Raw genomic sequence first — 18,564 nt, 5'->3', positions numbered from 1 at the left:
TTGTGTTGGGGCCAGAAGAGATTTGTCGACATTGATGGTAATGCCTAATTGTGGAGCTAGGCAGAGAAAGAAGTCTCTGGCTGAGCAAAGTAGATGACTTGTTGAGGCGGTCAGGAGCCAGTCGTCCTGGTACGGAAAGACCTGTATTCCCTGGAGTCTCAGGTGGGCCGCAATCACTAATACCTTGGTGAACACCCTGGGGACTGTGGTGAGGCCAAAGGGAAGGACCCTGAACTGATAGTGACTGGCTCCCAGCCGGAAGCGGAGGAACCTCCTGGATCATCTGTCCATTAGAATGTGGTAGTACGCATCCTTGAGGTCTATAGAGCACATCCAATGGTTTTCCCTTAAAAGGGGAAGAATAGATTGAAGAGTGACCATTCGGAATTTTTCCTTGCTTACTGACAGGTTCAAGCGGGAAAGGTCTAGAATCGGTCTCAAGTCCCCCGTCTTTTTTGGCACCAAAAAGAACCTGGAGTAGAACCCTAATCCGAGCTGGTCTTGGAGGACGGGCTGGATGGCTCTTTTTCTTAGCAGCTGCTGAATTTCTGCAGCTGCGGCCTCCCTCTGATCGGGTGGTACATCGGGGAGGTTTTTGAGTTTGGGGACATGGAGTAATGGTATTTTGTACCCTCTGGATATAATGCGAAGCACCCAGCGGTCTGTAGTGATGCACTCCCATGCCGCTAGGTGCTCTGAGAAGCTCCCCCCGACTGCCTCCAGAGTGGAGCAGCCGGGCAACCCTTCAGGGCTGCTGCGCGGGCCGCTCAGAGAAAGGTTCTCTGGACCCAAAGTTTCTCGGAGCCCCTCTGCCCCTGGGGCGGCGTCCTCCTTGTCCTCCTCTGCCACGGTAGGACTGGTTGTCCGGAGCGGGTTGGGAATGTTGCGATTTCCAGAACCACATCTTCTTCTGACCCTTTTGGTTCTTCGAGAAGGACCGCTGGGGAGCAGAGAAGCGGACTCCGATGGCAGACGTCTTCCCATCCTTTTCGCTCTGGACAAGTGTCTCGCAAACCATTTTGCCAAACAGGGCAGAACCATCGAAGGGGGCGTTCGCAAAGGATGCTTTAAAAGGCTCCGCACAGTCACAATGACAGAGCCAGGCCTGACGTCTCATGACTAGGTCTGCTCCGCTAGCCCTAGCGGCTCCCTCTGTGGCGTGGGACAATAGCCGCATAGATGTATTAGAAATTGATCTCAGAGTGGCCATTCGGGTGGAGTACAATTGCTTGTCATCTGCCGACATGGATTGGGGGGGGGGGGCAGCGTATTCTTTGATAAGATCCCGCTGCATCCTGATGACATGTGCCATATAGTTCAGAGACCTTACCGAGAAGGTCGCTGAACTAAAAACTCACTTCCCTAAGCGGTCCATCGAGCGGGAATCCTTGCTCGGTAGATGGACTGAGGGGCTCTCCTGAGCCAATTCCCTCTTCGTGGCTGCCTCCGTCAACATGGCATCTACGGGGGGGGCACTTACTCCAGTGTGATCGGTCTAAGGGGGGGGCTAAGTATTTTGTCCGGGCGTTTTGGTATTGGCTCCACGGTGTCCGGATCCTTCCACGCCCTGGTGGTGATGAGGTCCACCATGGGGTCGGCCGGAGGGGACACCCAAGAGGTAGATGGGCCTGCTTTGAATGCCTCCAGAAACACGGACTCGTCGGAGGAAGACTTGGGGGCAGACAACCCACCTCTGATCTTCAGCATCTCCATGATGTCTCCAAAAGAGACATCCTCAGGGGGCGATCTTGGGGAGCCTTCCCCTTCTTCCAAGTCCGTGTCCTCGGTTAAGGACTCAGGGGAGTCCACGTGCCTCCTCTTGCACTTATGCTTGCGGGGCACTTCCTCGGGAGGGCTGTCCGAGGAGGCCTCGCCAGCAACATCTTGTTCCAATGGAACCATCTGTGACATTGAAGCAGGCTGTCCCTTTGGCCGGGTGATGGAAGCCTGACCCAGCAGAGAGGGAGTGCAGGGAGGAGCCGAAACAAGGACCAGGGGTCCGGATGCTCTCAACAGAGCCCTCTCCACAACATCGAAGGCCGAGGGAGAACCACTCTATCTTGGATCCGAAGGTTGGCTCCCACTCGGATCCGATGAAGGGATCAGAACCGGCACCGAGACCATCGGATCCGAAGGACCAGTGCGCTCCAACCTGGACGGGGCCGAAGGCACACTGAATCCCTTGGATCCAAAGCTCGGGCCACGGCTCCGAGAGGTCGGATCTGGCAGGCTCGAGGGCAGGGTCGGATCCGAAGTACCGAGTACTGTCGGCACCGACCCACCCCCAGCTCCAACGCTGCTCGGCTCCGAACGCTCCGAACCCGGGTAGCGGGTCGGAGAAGGAGCAATAGGGTGGAAAAAAGGTGTCGAGCTCCCCCCCGAAGGGGGGGGGGAGGCAAGAGCACTCCCATCTGCAGCTGGGCCTGGATGAACCTTCGCATCATCTGGTCCAAGTCTGCATTGGATAAACTAAAGGTAGATCTCGAAGAGGTCACCGAGACAGGCCTGGAATGCCACCTCGATGACCTCAATGGAGATCGGGCCTCCTCCTCCTCGGGCCTCGGGGAGAAACAAGGAGATCGGAGCCGAGGAGGAGGAGACCTAGCAGTGGAGGGAGAAGCCCGCTTAGCTGGCGGGGCAGAAACGGAGGTCTCGGCCCGCCGCTTGTGGTGCTTCTCCCTCCGTTTCTCCCTCCTGGCCTCCCTGTCCTCCGATACTTTAGCGGGAGTTTGAGTCCCGGACGGAGGAAGGGGGGCAGGAGTGGCAGCAACCACAGGCTGTGGTGGAGCCACGGAAGCAGCGGAGGCCGGAGCTGAGTCCGGGGGTAAAAGTCCCGCCAAGACCAGCTTCGACCTCCGCTCTTTCAGTGCCCTGGGGTTGAACGCTACACAAATGGTACAGCCTGAGGAGAGGTGTTCAACCCCAAGGCACCGAACGCACCGAGTGTGGCCATCAGCCGGGGAGAGCTTATGGCCACACTCGGTACATTTCGAGAAAATGGCTTTTGGGGCCTCAGCCATACTTAAAGTAAAAGGTAGAACCACACAAACACACAGGCCCCAAAAACACAACACACACTCACTCGCTAACGACCAAACGAAGGGAGGGAACTAATTAAAGAAAAAATAGGGTACCTAACACTTACAAACGTTAAATTTGAGAGAAAAAAAGGAAAGTTTGACAGAAAATATAAACTTATCTGACAATTCACTTGCTGAGCTCAAGGGGATCCAACTATCCACAAGCGCGACAAACTAGATCTGAGGTCATGGAGGGTTAGCAGGGCATTATGGGTGAAGGGAGGAGCTAGGAGCTCGGATCCATTAGCTTGAAACAAGTTGCCGGCTCGGATCCGATATCGGATCCAAGACCCACAGGTTGCTGACAAATGAAATCCCTACTTCAGATCATATGATTGCATAAGACATTTACATAATATAGATATTTAGACATGCAATTAAAAGTATAGCAGGTAGTAACATATGATGGTTGTTCATACAGTATGTTTAGTAGAGATAATCTTGAAGATGTACTGAAAATAAGACAAGAAAGCAAAAACTAAAAAAGGAGGAGAATATAGGCAAGTTCATATGAGGTGCATTGACATTTTAAAAGAAATATTTTCAACTTGGTCTAGGGGAGAGTTAGTGGGTATGGATGGGGCAGTGGAGAGTAGGCAGCAGCGAATTGGTTAAGAAATGTGTGATAATATATAGTGCATCTGTGGGAGTTTTAAAGAGGTTGGATAGTGGGTAGGGGAAAGGAGTTAGAATGTCAGCCAGGTGCTAGGCAGTTGCATGTCCAGGAGTTGTTTGCCCTATGCTGACTGCCTTACAAAACTCCAGCTACACTCTGTCGCATATCGTCTACTCCGAGGCGATCTCTGCTTAACATACAAGGCTATGTCAAACCCAGAGCTGTTGGACATGCTACACTTAAAGAAATCCCAATCCCTCAGAGCCACACGCTCCAGGAATCTAAACCTTGTCATCACAATAAACAAAACATGCTGGAGGGATAGGTTCCTGACCCAGAGACTCCCAAGACTCTGGAATAGACTCAAAGCACCTCTTTGGCCCTCTTCAAAAGGAACCTTGATGACTGGATGGGAGAAAGGAAATTCATCCCAGGGATCACGTCAGTCGCCCTGATAGACAGCGGTCCAGGGAAGTAAATAGTGAGGGAAGAAACAGCCAGGGAATTGTCATGGCTAGGCCTGTATAGGCCCTAGGGCTGACAGCCTAGTACCAACCTATGAACCTATAAATGAGCGGTTTTTTGAAGATGGTTTTATTAGGTTGCACCCTGATTTGTAGTGGTATGGAGTTCCAAATCTTGGCAATGTTGCTAGAATACAGGGAGTCACCAGAGTTGTATTGGCTTTTGGAGATTGCGATTGGTGTCTTGTTAGTGGATCTAAGATCTCGGTTATTGGAGTAGAGGATGATCAGGTCTTGTAAGGCTGAGTTTTGTCAGGTTGGTACAGTATTTGGTGAGCTAGAAGAAGTTGGTTTAGAGCTAAGTTGTTAGGGAGTTCAAGCCAGGAAAGCTGTTTTAGGGCCTGACAGTGGTGGGTGGAGTAGGAGATTTTGTGGGAAATGTTGCTATTTTGTTGTAGCATAACGATAGTTTATTTCAGTTGCTCTTGTTTAGTTTAATTAGGACAGGAGAAGGATATAGTAAGGTAGAGGGAAGATGGGTACTAGCTAAGGTAACTTTACTGTTGCTGGTTAGGAAGTTTTTACATCTGTAAAGAGTACCTAGTTTTTTGTTGATTTTGGTTACTGCATGAGCTATGTGTGTTTGTCAAATTTCATATTATTGCCAGTAATAAACCCTAGTAATTTGGTTTGTGTGATGGGGGAGATAGGGGTATTATCTAATGCAGAAATAGAGAATGGAGGAGTAGGTGTTGCTGCTTTGGAAGGATGAAAGAGCATAACTTGGGTCTTTTTATGATTTAGTAAAAGCTGCGAGTTTGTAAGCCAGGTTTCGATGTCAAGGATTCTTAGGTCGTGATATGAAGTTGTTGGAGGGTGGGGGCAGAGCAGGTTAAGGTGGAGTCATCAGCGTACTAAACCAGATTTTCTAGAGGGGTGGCTTTATGAAGATTATACGCAAATATAGTGAAAAGTAGGGGTCCTAGCATTGATACTTGGGGTACTCTGGGTTTTACCAGAAATAAGGGGGGAAAGGGAGTTTTTACACTGAACAGCTTGTTGGCGTTGGGAGAGATAGTCCTGAAACCATAACAGAGTGGGGGTAGTTAGTTTTAATTCTGAGAGTGATGTTATTAGTTTTGTATGGGAGACTGCATCAAACGCCTTTGATAAGTCAAGGAAAACTGCAGACACTAGTTGGCCGTTGTTGCGTTGCATATTTACTAGGTTACTAAAATGGATGAGTGCAGTGGTAGTGCTATGGTTGGGGCGGAATCCATGTTGAGTTTTGGCAAGAAGATTGTTGGAGAGGAGATATGCTAAGACCTGGGTGTGGATACATTTTTCCATTATTTTAGCCAGTGGGGAAAGTATAGCCATAGGGTGGTAGTTTGTTAGGTCGGTGGAGTTGCGCCCTTTGTGAACTGGTATAATGTAGGAGATTTTCCAGAGAAGTGGCACCTTTTGTTCTGAGATTGATCTGTTAATGATTATGGAAACTGGGTAGGAAATGGCTTTGGCGGCTATTTGTAGGCATTTGGCAGGTAGTTTGTCTACTGCTAAAGTGGTGGGTTTAAGTTTGTTTAGATCTCTATATAGATGGTGCAAGTTGGTACAGGTTGAAGGGTGAAGGAGTTGGCATTGTTTGATGGGTTACACAGTATATTGGGGGTTGAGGAGTGTGGGTCTGATGACAGCTTTAATATAGAGTTGGTAAATAACTCAATGAAATGGGTGGTTGTGTTTATAGAGGTGGTGTCTATGTTTGGATGAGGAGTTGGTGATTTACCTGGTTGGACAAAACTGTTTATAGTGGCCCAGAACTTTTGTGGGTTGGTATTATGCTTAATTTGAATTTCACTATAGTATTTTTTGTTTGTCTAATCTGATTTGTTTTTTTACAGTGTTTCTCAGTTGTAAGAATGTTTGCCTATTAGTAGTAGTTTTGTTTTTGCGCCAGGTGTCCCATGCTTTGTCATTTTGTTTCATAAGTTGTCTAGTGCTCTTGGTAAGCCATGGGGCATAGATGGTTTTAGTGCAGATCTGTCTTGGTGGAGCAAGCTGGTTGAGAAGACCTAAGAAGACAGTGTCGAAATACTCAACTGTTTCATCTAAAGGAAGTGTTAAAAGAGGGGACCAGCTACAGTGCATAAGGGCTGTATTAAGGTAGTCAGCCCTGAAGTTTTTAGTGTATCTGATATGTTTAAGAGAGCTACTTCTAGTGAGTTTAGTTTGGTCTCTGCTGAGGAAGGCTGGGAGGTGGTCACTTAGAATGTCGGGTAGTGTACCAAAATTATGGGTGAAAGATGGGCGATTGAATTCTAGTACGGATTCTTTTTTTGAGGTTTTGTCTACCCTCGCAGGGGTTTGTATAAGCTGTGAGAATCCATAATGGTTAATACGATTTAAGGGGTGGGGTAATTTAAGTGAGGTCCAATCAATATTGAAGTCACCTAGTATAATAGTTTCATGGGGGAGGGTTTCTGATGTCAATTGGAGAAGGGATTCTAGGGTTTTGATGTTATCTCCTGGAGGGATATATGATCCTAAGATATTTAGCCGTTTTTGTGTATTTAGTCTTACCTCAGCAAGTAGGATCTCTGCATTATTAAATGCAGGGATTTCTATGTTAAATAGTTCAACACTGATGTTGTTCTGATATAGGACAGCGACTCCACCTGCTCTTTTAGCTGTATGGTTTTATCGTAGTACGCTATAATCAGTGGGAAGTACTTCTTCATTTTTAATGTGTGGTTTAAGCCACGTTTCTGTGAGGAAGATAATGTCAGGTACGTATAATGCTATGGTTGCATGGAGCTCAGTGGTTTTGTTAAGGATGCTTCTTATGTTATGATTTATTATTAGAATATTGGATTTTCTCTTAAGGAGGCTAGTATTGGTTTTAAGCTGATTCTGGTGATTTGTAGGACTTGTTATTGGACCTGGATTGGGGATGATATCACCACTGTATAGTAGGTAAGAGGCAATGTTTATTATGGTTTATAGGTATTTGGAGAAGGCTGTCACTATGTATAGATACCCTAGATTTGCTTTGATAATGCAGGAGTTTGTAGGGGTGCTGGCCATAGGTGGTGTGGTTAAAGAGTGAGGGTGTGATGAGTAAGGGGTAGTTAATAAATGTTGGAAGTGAGGTTGATGTGGGGTGACTTATGTTGGGGATTGTAATGTTGTACAAGTAGGGTGAGGTTGGGAGGTAACTTGTGATGATTACCCCTAGCCAGATGAAACAGAAGGGGGAACCAGATCTGTCCAGACCAAAAGAGAGTCATCAGCAAGATTTTGGGCCTGCCCCACATGAACTTATGCAGGACATTTGGCAGCAGAGGAACAAGGAAATAGACATACACGAACATCCCCTTCCAGGAAAAGACAAGGTGTCCATTTACTAAGTCAGAGGACTTGGCACTCTGGAACAGAACTGGGGAAGTTGTCTGTTCAGAGGAAAGGCAAAACTATATACTTTGAGGAACACCCCACTGATGTAGAATGTCCAGGAACATCTCCCTGTGAAGCAACCATTCATGAGGATCTGTCATGCACCTGCTCAAACTGTCTTCTACAAGACTGTGCTCTGAGGGGGTGTAAACTGCCAGAAGAAACGTATGGCGGTGGCCTGTAAATCCCAAGCCTAAACAGCCAGCCTACAAAGGAGCCAAGTCTCTGTGCTGACTTGCTTGTTGATATACTGCATAACCATGATATTACCTGAGAAGATGTGAAGAGGACCTGCAATCTGAAGGAAGTGAAAAGGCACAGATGGAAAGAATCAGGGCTCCCATCTCCTTGATGTTGGAGACCCTGAACCTTAAGGCTGCTGGAAGAAGCTCCCAGACTCTGGTCAGAAGCATCCATATACAACTGATGAGATGGAGAGGAACCTAAGAGAAGGCTGCCTACTGACAAAGGAAAGCTTGGAGTGATAATTCCTTTGAAACCTAGGAAATGGAGAAAAAGATTTGTTTCAGATCCTGCAAAGCTTTATCCTTATCTTGTAAGGCCTTAAAAAAAATGTGCAGCTGCACAGTCAAAAAGATTGATTGCTCAAAGGCGAATCAAGCAATTTAGCCTTGAAATCATCAGTGAGAGCCTGGAGGCTCACCCAAGAATACCTCCTCATCACAGACCCTGATGCAGCAGTCCAAGGCATCAGTAGTGTCATAGGAGAATTTAATAGAATGCCAAGCTACCTGAGAAGCAGTACCAAAAAAGAAATGACATAAGTCTTTGCCTCTGAATTAGGCAAAGAAGACAGGATACCACCAACAGCAGCTTAGATGGCTTATCAGTAGCCAAAGATATAGGTCAGAAAAATAACTCTTCTACAGAAATTATAAGCTTTGAGGACTTTGTAGAACATGTCAGGCTTTTTTTTTTTTTTTTGGGGGGGGGGCACAAGGTTGGGCATCAGAACTTGAGAAGCCAAATAGTGTCCAGAAGAGCATCCAATACAGGAGGAATTGCACAAGGTCTGGTCTGGTCTGCAGGAGTTCATAGTACCTTTTTTGAATGTCAGACACTTGGGAACAATTTAAAATGTTCCATCACATGTACCACAGTGTCCCCAAAGGATAATTCTTCCATACGAGAAAAAGGAGATATTGAAACTTCCTCTTCAGACCCTACAGTAAGAGGAGAAAAGATCTGGGAATTAGGCCAATGAGTCCTCACCAAAATCTAAATCCACCTCATTCTAAGAAGAATCTGATTCACTTGGATGCTTTGAAGGGATTAACGACCAGGGAACAAAAGCAGGGGCAGATAAGCCTGAGTGGGCTTCAAAGCCATGCAAGTATTGAAAAGGCCTTGAAGACATTCTTGCCATTCTTGATGATGATCTTTAGCTACAATGTCCCAAGTCTTGTCTTCTGTTTCTTTTTTTTTTTTTTTAAGAGAAGAAAAGCTTCAAACAGTCTTGAAAGTTCAGAGCCCTGCCTAGTTTCAATGAGGGTATCAGGCACCTCTTCCCTTGAAAGTATCTGAGGAACTCTCCCCCACGCCCCTCCGATATAATCAGCTGTGATTCCCTCTCTATAGCAGTAGCACATGTAGGCACATCCTCAGATGGCGTGCGGTTAATAACCACTGTATCATCCTCCAACTCACTGGCAACAGTGGGAGATGTAGGCAAAGGATGGTCCCCAGGTTCTTCATCCAACCTGATGGAGATGTCCGGAGGAGGCTAGACAGTAACAGATTCAGAACGCACCTTCTTAGCTTTCTTCCCCAGCAGCTTATGAATGCCGGGGGTGGGTGGATTCAGAGACCATGGTACCCCACATCAAACGTTTTAAATGCTGGTTCTCTAGGTAAATATAAAGGGATTAAAGTTGACTGCGGAGAGTCTTAAGCAAAAACGCTTGGCAGATCTCACAATGGGTATGATACTGTGTTGCACCCAAAGAAAAAAAAAAGCCACTTTTCGTGTTTATCTTCACGGGGAATCTGCCTCCCACATTCACATTTCCCCGTCGTGGATGCAATGTGAAAGGATAACATAAAGGAGAAAAAATGAAGAAACCCAACCGGACACTTATCTTTAGCAGGCCCAGTAGCTGAACCAACTCAGCTGAACCAACTCAGTAAACACCTTGCAGACCGAATTCAAGATAGCATTCTGACAGGCAGTAAAGTTCTGACAATTAGGAGCTGGTATGTCAGATATGTACCTTGTGCCTTGGATGTAGGACATACATCTGATGTATGATGCCTGGAAGGTGTAAAGGCTTTGGTATACCGGCCTGATGTTCAGCTGTCCTCAACAGGATATCCCAGATGTAAAGAATACTGCAACAGTGATAAGGAAGAACAGAAAGTAAATAGTGTGGGAAGAAATAGCCAGGGAATTGTTACGGCTAGGCTTGTATAGGTCCCTAGGGCTGATAGCCTAGTACCAACCTATGAACATCTTTCTTTTCTTTGATATTCACAGAATTTAACTTGTTCTTTATTCAACTGTTACCTGGACCCCATAATATTTTTCTCCTTGGATCATTATACATCATTAGCCTACATATAAACTACTGACATTTTAAATTCATTTGGTTTAGATTCCCTGTCTTATGTGCAACTGAAGCAATGATTACGCTGTTCAGGGCTTATGTTTTCAGAATTTCAAGCCACTTTTGTGTGTAAATGATGTGTCCAGACCCTTTCTTTGGAAAGGTATTTAAAAATACCCTGTCAAGTGACCAAGTAACACAAAAGAAAACTCTCTATTTCATAAGGTTAGTGGCATTGTATCAAGTATTAATACAGCCTTTGCAAAAGTAAAGCATCCACACAAACTGGTGAAAATTATTCATGGTGGTATTAATGATGAAAGAAACATTAGCTTATTAATCCAATGAAAAAGTACTTGGGGCTATATATCATCATCAAGACTTGTGGCACCTATCCCATACTTCATCAAGATAACATGATAAGTAACCATATCCATTTTCAGGTACAACTCAAAACATTACATAGACAAGTGGTAAAGGTTTCATCAATAACATGGCAACAGAGTTATTTCAGCTCTTCTTTTTCAGTAAAGCACTGTACAAAATGGTGAGTGGAGGTGTGCCTTAAATTGCAACGCCTTTGCACTCATCACCCTCCAGACTTGCTATCCTACTACACTCAGCAGTCTAGCTACTGGTGAAGGTTCAAAGGAATTACCTTTCAAGTGTTCAGTAGTTTCAGCAACGAGCAGTTTACCACATACCAAGTAGCTTGATAATACAGCAGTGCACATCAAGCTATCTCTGCAGTCTTACCTGATTACCAAAGAATATACTAAACATACTACTGAAACAAAACGAAATGTCACTAAGTGCACATAAAATGTTACAGCTCACTGATGTAACCTATCGTTCCAATGAATATATACTTGCAGTCACTGACTTTATCAGACTAATAAAACAGAGGAAAGAATATTGCAGGCACAACAAATTCAGTTTAAGAAAATACTTCATAGTAAGTGAAGCATGCAGTGTCTATGCAGCACAATTAGGACAGTGACATATTTCATTTCTAGACATATCTGAGCTAGATCTGGTTCAACATTCTTACCTGAATTAGGTTCATGGAGACAAACCACAAAAAGTTGCGGTGCCTGGAAAGCTGATTTAGATATTCAGCTAGTGTCAGTCTGCTATCCTGAGCAAGAGGGGCCTCTCCAATACGCAACCTGCAGACAAAAAAAAAAACACCATAATACGCAGCTTTTCTCAGTGTGTGGTGAAATGAGATCTAATGAATTCCCATAATGACAAAGAAGTGAAGCACCCTCTCAGAAAAGGGAAATAAACAAAGTAGACAAAACAGTCCCACATAACAAGTACAGCAAGAATTTCATTTTGTGGGTCACTATTTTAATCATAAGCAGCAGCCCCCCCTTTTCCCATTTTTCTACATGGGGTCAGGGTATCGTGTTAAATGTCGCCAACTCTCTCAATTCAGTGCCACACTCCTGCCTTCTTCAACACTCATGCCTGACTGTCGCAGATCTTCTTTCACACAATTCATCCACCTCTTTGCTGGACGTCCTCGCTTCCTCTTACCTTCTTCCTCTGTCCCAAATCTTCCTCACCAGATTGTCTTCTGCTTTTCTACACATGTGCCCAAACCAACATAATCTGTTCACTTTGATCTTTTCTGGAATTGGAGCTACTCTGGCTTCTGCTCCATGTCCTCATTTCTTAGTCTGGCCCACAATGTGCATCCTACCACCTTTTAGTGAACAGCAGAAAGCAAACCAAGAAGAAAACAATGCGGATGACCAACACCCTTCGTTCTGCTGCCAGTTAAGCCTTATTGTTAGAGTAACAATTGCTGTAATATTAGCTCCAAAAATCGAATAAAGCCAAAATAGCAATCAAGCATCCTACCACCTTTCTCAGGCAGTTCATTTCCATCACCTCTAGCTTCTTCAACTGTTCTGCCTTTACTGCCCAAGTTTCTGTACCATACAGTAGGTACTGGTCGCACCACTGTCTTGTACACCTTTCTTTTCATCTTCTTTGGCATTCTTGTGTCATAGACTACACCTGATACTCTATGCCAGTTAGCTGCAGCCCCTCTGATTTTAGCTTTGACCTTTTCATTCAGACTACCCTTCTCCTCAACTACTCCTCCCAGATACTTGAAGCTGTTTACCTGTTCCACTATCTTCCCTTCTTTATCTATTCTCAGCTTCTTCTGATTTCCCCAACTTGCTGCCATTACCACCGTCTTATCTGTGCTTAGTTTCATCCCATGTGCCTTCAGATTTGCATTCCATTCTCCTACTCTTTGCTGAAGTTCTAGCTCGGAGTCCGCCTGTAATGCCACATCGTCTGCATACAGTAGCTTTGTTGATCCATCCCCTCCAATTTGTTTGCTAATGTAGTATATCACCAGTATGAACAGCAGAGCTGAACCCTAATGTACACCCACTCCCACTGGGAACCCCTCTGTGAGGCCGAACATAGTTTGTACTTGAGTCATTGGGTCCTTGTACACAGCCTGCACTAATTCTACCAATGTTTCTGGGACTTCAAACCACTGCAGTACTGCCGATATTAGCTTTCTTGGGACCTTGTCAGATGCTTTCTCCAAGTCTAGAAATGCCCAGATGGACTCCTTTCCTCATCTCTAGCTTCTTCTCAAGTATCTGTCACAATGCAAACATAGGGTCAATTGTGCTGCATCCTGATCTGAATCCAAACTGCTCATCTCCCATCTTACATTCTACTGTGTAGCCGTTTATCAATCACCCTCTCCTGAACTTTCATGCAATGTGATAGGAGTTTGATGCCTCTGTACTGCCCACAGCTGTGGCTGTCCCCTTTGTTTTGTACACTGGTACGAGTATGCTTATTCTCCAGTCATGTGGGATACGCCTTTCTCTCCACACTGCTATTAGTACCCTCAGGAGCCATTTCTCACCTATCTCACCCTGCATCTTTATCATATGTACTGTGACCTCATCTGAGCCTGCTGCTTTCCCTGACGTCATCTTCTTTAGTGCTGTTCTTACTTCTTCTAGGGTGAGCTCCTCCTCTTCTCTCACCATAGGCTGTTTCTGGGGCAGTACAGCTTCTGTGGGGTTTTCTTCATTCAGAAGCTGATGGAAATAATCCTTCCATCTGTCTCTGATGTCCTCTGGGCTGATGAGCAGGTTGTTGCTGGCATCCATTATGAAGGGTGCCTGACTATCTTCTTTATCTTTCCGTCTTGGCCTTGCAACCTGATATAGTTTCTTTGTGCACTTTACTGAGTCACTTTACAGAAGCAGGTGCAACTTCTTTCTTAGCTTCTTTGTTAGCCAACCAGTAGTCCTTCCTAGCCTAGTCAGTCTTTTCTGTCTCCCACTTTTTCCTGCACTCCTTTTTTCTTTTCATGGCTCCCTGGACTTCTGCATTCCACCACCAGCTTTCCTTATGTACCTTATTTCCATACCTGGCTCGGCCACATATCTTTTCTGTTGTCCTAACACATGCTGTTTTTAGGCATTGCCATTCTTCTTCAACTCCACCTATTTCCTCCTCTTCTTGGGGGTGCTAGAGCCCTGAGTAATTCATTTAACTGTTGTACTTTCTCTCCAGTCAACTTCCAGATCTTCAGCCTGGTCTCTGTTGATCTTAGAGCCCTCTCTGACCACTGCTTGCAGCTGACTGCAGCAACTAATGGCTAATGCTGTGGGCCGACTGTTTCACTGGGGATGACTTTGCAATCAAGGATTCTGCCCCAGTGCCTTTTCCTTACTAGGAGGAAGTCTACCCGAGTTGCATGTTGACTACTCTTGTATGTGATCTTGTGACGGTCTCTCTTTCTGAACCATGTGTTGGCTACTATCAAGCCATTTGCCAGACAGAAGTATGGAATGGCTTCTCCTTATTTATTCTTGTTGCCCCACCCATGTGGACCCAGGCAGTCCTCATATCATGTTCTGCCTGTGTGGATATGTGCATTCAAGTCACCCATTATCAACACCAATTCATGTTGTCCTGCTCTATCTAGTAGGTCCTGCAACTGCTGTCTGAATGCACTCTCTTCCTCACTATTACAACCCTGCTGTGGGGCATAGGCTAAGATTATGAATACTGCCCTACCATTAAACTGGAGTCTGACTGCCATGTCTCCGTCATTAATTCCGGTGATATCCCTTACTGCCTTCTGATGCCTCTCTCTCACCACAATTCCTGCACCATTTCTAGTCTGCCCTCCACCCGAGTAGTAAACTCTGGATCCCAAGCCAAGTGGCTTTGCTGCACTGCCCTTCCATCTGGTCTCCAGGATACACAGGATGTTCAGTCTCCTCCGTATCATCATGTCATCCACTTCCAAGCTGTATCCTGTCAGTGAACCCACATTAAGCATAGCAATTCCCCGTTCATGTTTGGCAGATTGGTTGGTTTTACATCCAGCTTTCGCTCAATAGAGCTATCCCAGGTAACCTAGGTTGCGCAACTAGGCACCGGCCAGCCAGCAGCTTATTGACCCAGGGCTGCTGGGCTTTAGGGCGGGCACACACTGGCCAATAGGGGCACATATACCCCTCCCACTGTTAGCACAAGTCCCTGGCGTGGGTCAGAGTAGGCCTGGTCCTCAAATCACTTATCACCGGTAACTATCCATGCCCATTTTTGGCGACATTAGTCAACATGACCAAATGACCTACAGCCATATGTTACACCGTTGAGTGGCTAGCCCTGCCAAGGTGCGCAGTCTGTGATCCTTGTTCTTCCCATCTTGAGGATGCTGCACACCACAGTAGATGCCCAAAGTGGTTGGTCTCTACAACTCTTCCCACTATATGTATATGTATATGTATGTAGAGTCTGTGCTGCTGCCCACGGGTCTATGTTAAATCACTGAACGCTTAAAAAGCAAATGATGATTATTTGAACCCATGTAAGTGAAAGCTTACAATCTAGAATGGTTAGAACAGTGATTTTTTTCCAAGGGAAAAAAATAGCTGTTCCACAAAACAAAACAATTAAAACATTACATAAGGTGGGGGGATTAGGCCCCCACACCCCCCGATGTAGGGACCTGTGCAACCCACGCCCCTACTAAAATATACCAACTACGAGATTGCACTACAATCACAAAAACGGCAAAGTAACGGAAGCGGACAAGCGATTTCTTTCCCAGGGAAAGAATTTGCTTATATGCCGTTTTGCTATTTTTGCCTTTTCGTGCTTTCAAGTTCGATCAAGACGCATTCGAAAGAATGCATCTTTGACCATTTAATAGGAACCCGCTGCACACAGCTCTATTCATTGGTGAATTTGAGATGGAAACACTCAACATGTTTTTGGGATATGGGAGAATCCCCACAGAGACACAGAGAGAACATGCAAACTCCAAACAGGCATTGGTTGGAGGTCAGGATTGAACCTTGTACCTTGTGCATGGGACGCAAAGACCTTAACCACTATGCCATCTGGTCTTTTAAACAGACAGAAAATTATTACAAATCAACAAGTAAATTCTGTACACCTATTTCTCATAGGTTCATAGGTTCATACTAGGCTATCTGCCCTAGGGCATTTATAAGCCTAGCCAGAGTGTGTGTGGCTTTCACCACCCCTTAGGATGAGAATACTATACCCATTAGTTTGATGTGCCTCTGTGCAGCAGTGACACAGAGATGATTCCCGGGGTAAACCTACGATCTCCCATCCACTCGTCAAGATTTCTCTTGAACAGAGTCAGTGAGGGGCTCTGCCTCACATGGACTGGGATTCTGTTCCATAGTGTAGGGAGTCTCTGGGTGATGAATCTGTCCCTCCAGCATGTCCTATTTATATCTGTGTTGAGGTTTAAGTCTCTTGCTCTCGTGGCTCTGGTGGATTTGGATTTTTTGAGGTGGAGCATGTCCATTAATTCCGGGTTGGACATGGCCTTGTATGTCAGGCACAGATCACCTCTGAGCAGATGGTATGCGACTGAATAGAGCTGGAGTTTCTTCAGTCGGGCAGCGTATGACATATGTTTGAGCCCCTTTATCCTTTTGGTGAGGAACTTTTGGGGTCTTTCCAACTGCTGCAGGTGTCGGGTAAGGTACATTCCGAATGGGGCGTTGTACTCAATCATTGGTCTGATAAGTGAAGAGTACAGGGGTACAATGACCTCTCCTGATCTGGGTGTGAATCCCTTCATGATCAGGTGGGCAATGTAGAAGGTCTTCCTAACCACTTTGGCAATGTGAGTGTCAAAAGAGAGGTTACTGTCAACTTGGGTCCCCAGGTCTTCTCCTGCACATTCTACCTGTTTCCTCATTACCTTTTTCACTAATGGTAATCATTCTCCAAGTTAAACTACCAAATCTGAATCCCATGATGGTCTACGTAATGATCATGCTAATCCATTAAACCACAAATCTTTCCATTACAGTAACAGCACACCTACATAAGCATTCAAACAAGAAATATAATTCATTATGTAAAATGTGTGTACCTTCTACTACGACTACTACTGTTTTGGTAATGAAAAAGTAGGACAAAAATGATAAAGCTCAGATGGGTTAGGAACTTAAAATAACTGTAGATGTTAGACATGATTCACTTGTGCAGCATTGATTCTTGGAATTCCTGCCAGTAGAAGTCCACAGGCTGGAATGAATAAGAGATATTTACCATTCCCCTCCTAACCCAGCAGAAACTCGCTCCTATCAAAGTTGGGACATCGGCGGTATAAAGGGATGCTGGCTGGCAACATCTTCATGTGTTTCTTGCCCCAGCAGGTTCAGGAGTTGCTATTAGGACACAAAGCATGACCCATCCAGGGATGAGACACTCCAGGTGGAGATGCACAACCAGATGGACCCACAAGCATGAAGAGTGCCTGATATGGTGGAAGAAAGGGAAGGAGAAAAAAGGTAGTCTTTGTACTCAACCCAACCTGTCCCAGTGAAGAGCATGTAAGGTATGGTAAGGAATCCTCATCTGAATCAGATTCCTTTCCAGATGATGAGGATTTATTCTGTTTCTTTAGAGGAGTTGGGGATCTGTAACAATGAATCTATTCAAACATCTACAATCAAGAAAGGCTCCTAACAAAATTATGCAATGTTCTTTTTGATGTACTACTGCAGTACTGTCTCTTGGGAGGACTCCTACAGTTTAGTGAGCAGAGGGTGACTGGCCTGCTGGAGTGGCAAGGGACGCAAAGCCCTAAAAAATTACAGTGGCAAAGCATGCCCAGACCCAGAAAATGCTGGCTAGGTTGTAACAGTTGGCACATGTGTGCAACTGTGATCATACAGCAGCTTTCAAATGGCTATTACCCTTCTAAGGAAGATTGCAGTGATAGCTGTGGCCCTGGCGTGATTACCTCCCTCCCTCAAATGGTATTGATTTATCATGTTGTGGAAAACAGAAAGTAGTGCAGTTAGTTGTCTATTTAAATATGGGCTGTTCGATCACAGGTTTTCCCTCCCTGTCTTTGGCAAATGCAATAAAATACCTTTTCTGGTTTTCTATATAACTTTGTTCTGTCGAGTTAGGCTCTTAACTGTTTGTGCACAGCTAAGAAATTATTCTTTCGCCCTTATTTTCTCAGGATATGGGATACAACAGGAAAGTGGATGTCCTGGTCACAGAAAGTTCAGCAAACACTTTAGGCAAGAAGGATGTAATGGTATGGAGGATTATTCTGTCTTGGTGAAATACCACAAAAGATACTTTGTGTACGTGAGATTGCAATTCTTAAATTTACCTAGCTGAAATCAAAGCTACAACAAATGCAGCCTTTCAGGAGAGAAAATTTACAAAAGTAGAAGTAGCTGGTTCAGAAGGAGGCAGACTGCATTTCTCAAATACAAAGTTAAAGGTACCACAGTGCAGCAGCTCCTTTTTTGGGGAGGGGCGGAGGGCTTACATAGATTAGTACTAGGCTAACTGCCCTCTTGGGCCATTTTAAGCCTAGCCAATTACCCCATGTGAGAATCAAACCCTGCACCTTGTGTTGCTAAGGTAAGCACCTTAACAAGCTCTTTAAGAATCTATTTAAGAAGCATTATCTCTTTAAGAAACTATTCAATGGCAACCAAGGGGAAAAGTGGGACGTCTACAAGCAGAAATGGCTGAAGCATGTACCTTCAAAATTACATAAACCAGGCCTTTCTATAGGTCTGTCAGGCAAGTGATAACCAGAGATGTCTGTGCTGACATTGGGTCCTGTCCACTGTCAAGTTACCAAATGGAAGAACCTTTTCTTCTTTCCTCTGAAAGATTTTCTAGTGAAGCTTTTCTTGTCCTTCCTCATAACGTGTAGAATGTCCTCAAAGAACATGTGCCTGGAAGGGAGTTCCAAGTCATCCACACTGTCAGCTTTAAAGTCTTCAAGCTTGGGTGAATGACCAAGCCATTGTTTTGAGAAGTCCTCATACCGAACAGACAACCAGTTCCTCCCT

At 45.2% G+C, this 18,564-nt stretch overlaps 1 protein-coding gene across 1 annotated transcript in view; it reads right to left on the bottom strand.

Annotated features, from left to right (window-relative positions):
- Positions 1-18,564, bottom strand: part of MFSD13A (major facilitator superfamily domain containing 13A) — a 682,644-nt gene that overhangs the window by 379,942 nt on the left and 284,138 nt on the right. The window contains exon 5 of the mRNA XM_044056543.1: positions 11,232-11,349. Within this exon, the coding sequence (XP_043912478.1) occupies positions 11,232-11,349 (118 nt within the window). The remainder of the gene's footprint in view (positions 1-11,231; positions 11,350-18,564) is intronic.

Source organism: Protopterus annectens, chromosome 14.part0, assembly GCF_019279795.1.
Source record: "Protopterus annectens isolate FY-2018-M chromosome 14.part0, PAN1.0, whole genome shotgun sequence".
NCBI classification, from domain to species: domain Eukaryota; kingdom Metazoa; phylum Chordata; order Ceratodontiformes; family Protopteridae; genus Protopterus; species Protopterus annectens.
The sequence above is the reverse complement of the archived record's forward strand: the minus strand, read 5'-3'. Positions and strand labels throughout refer to the sequence as shown.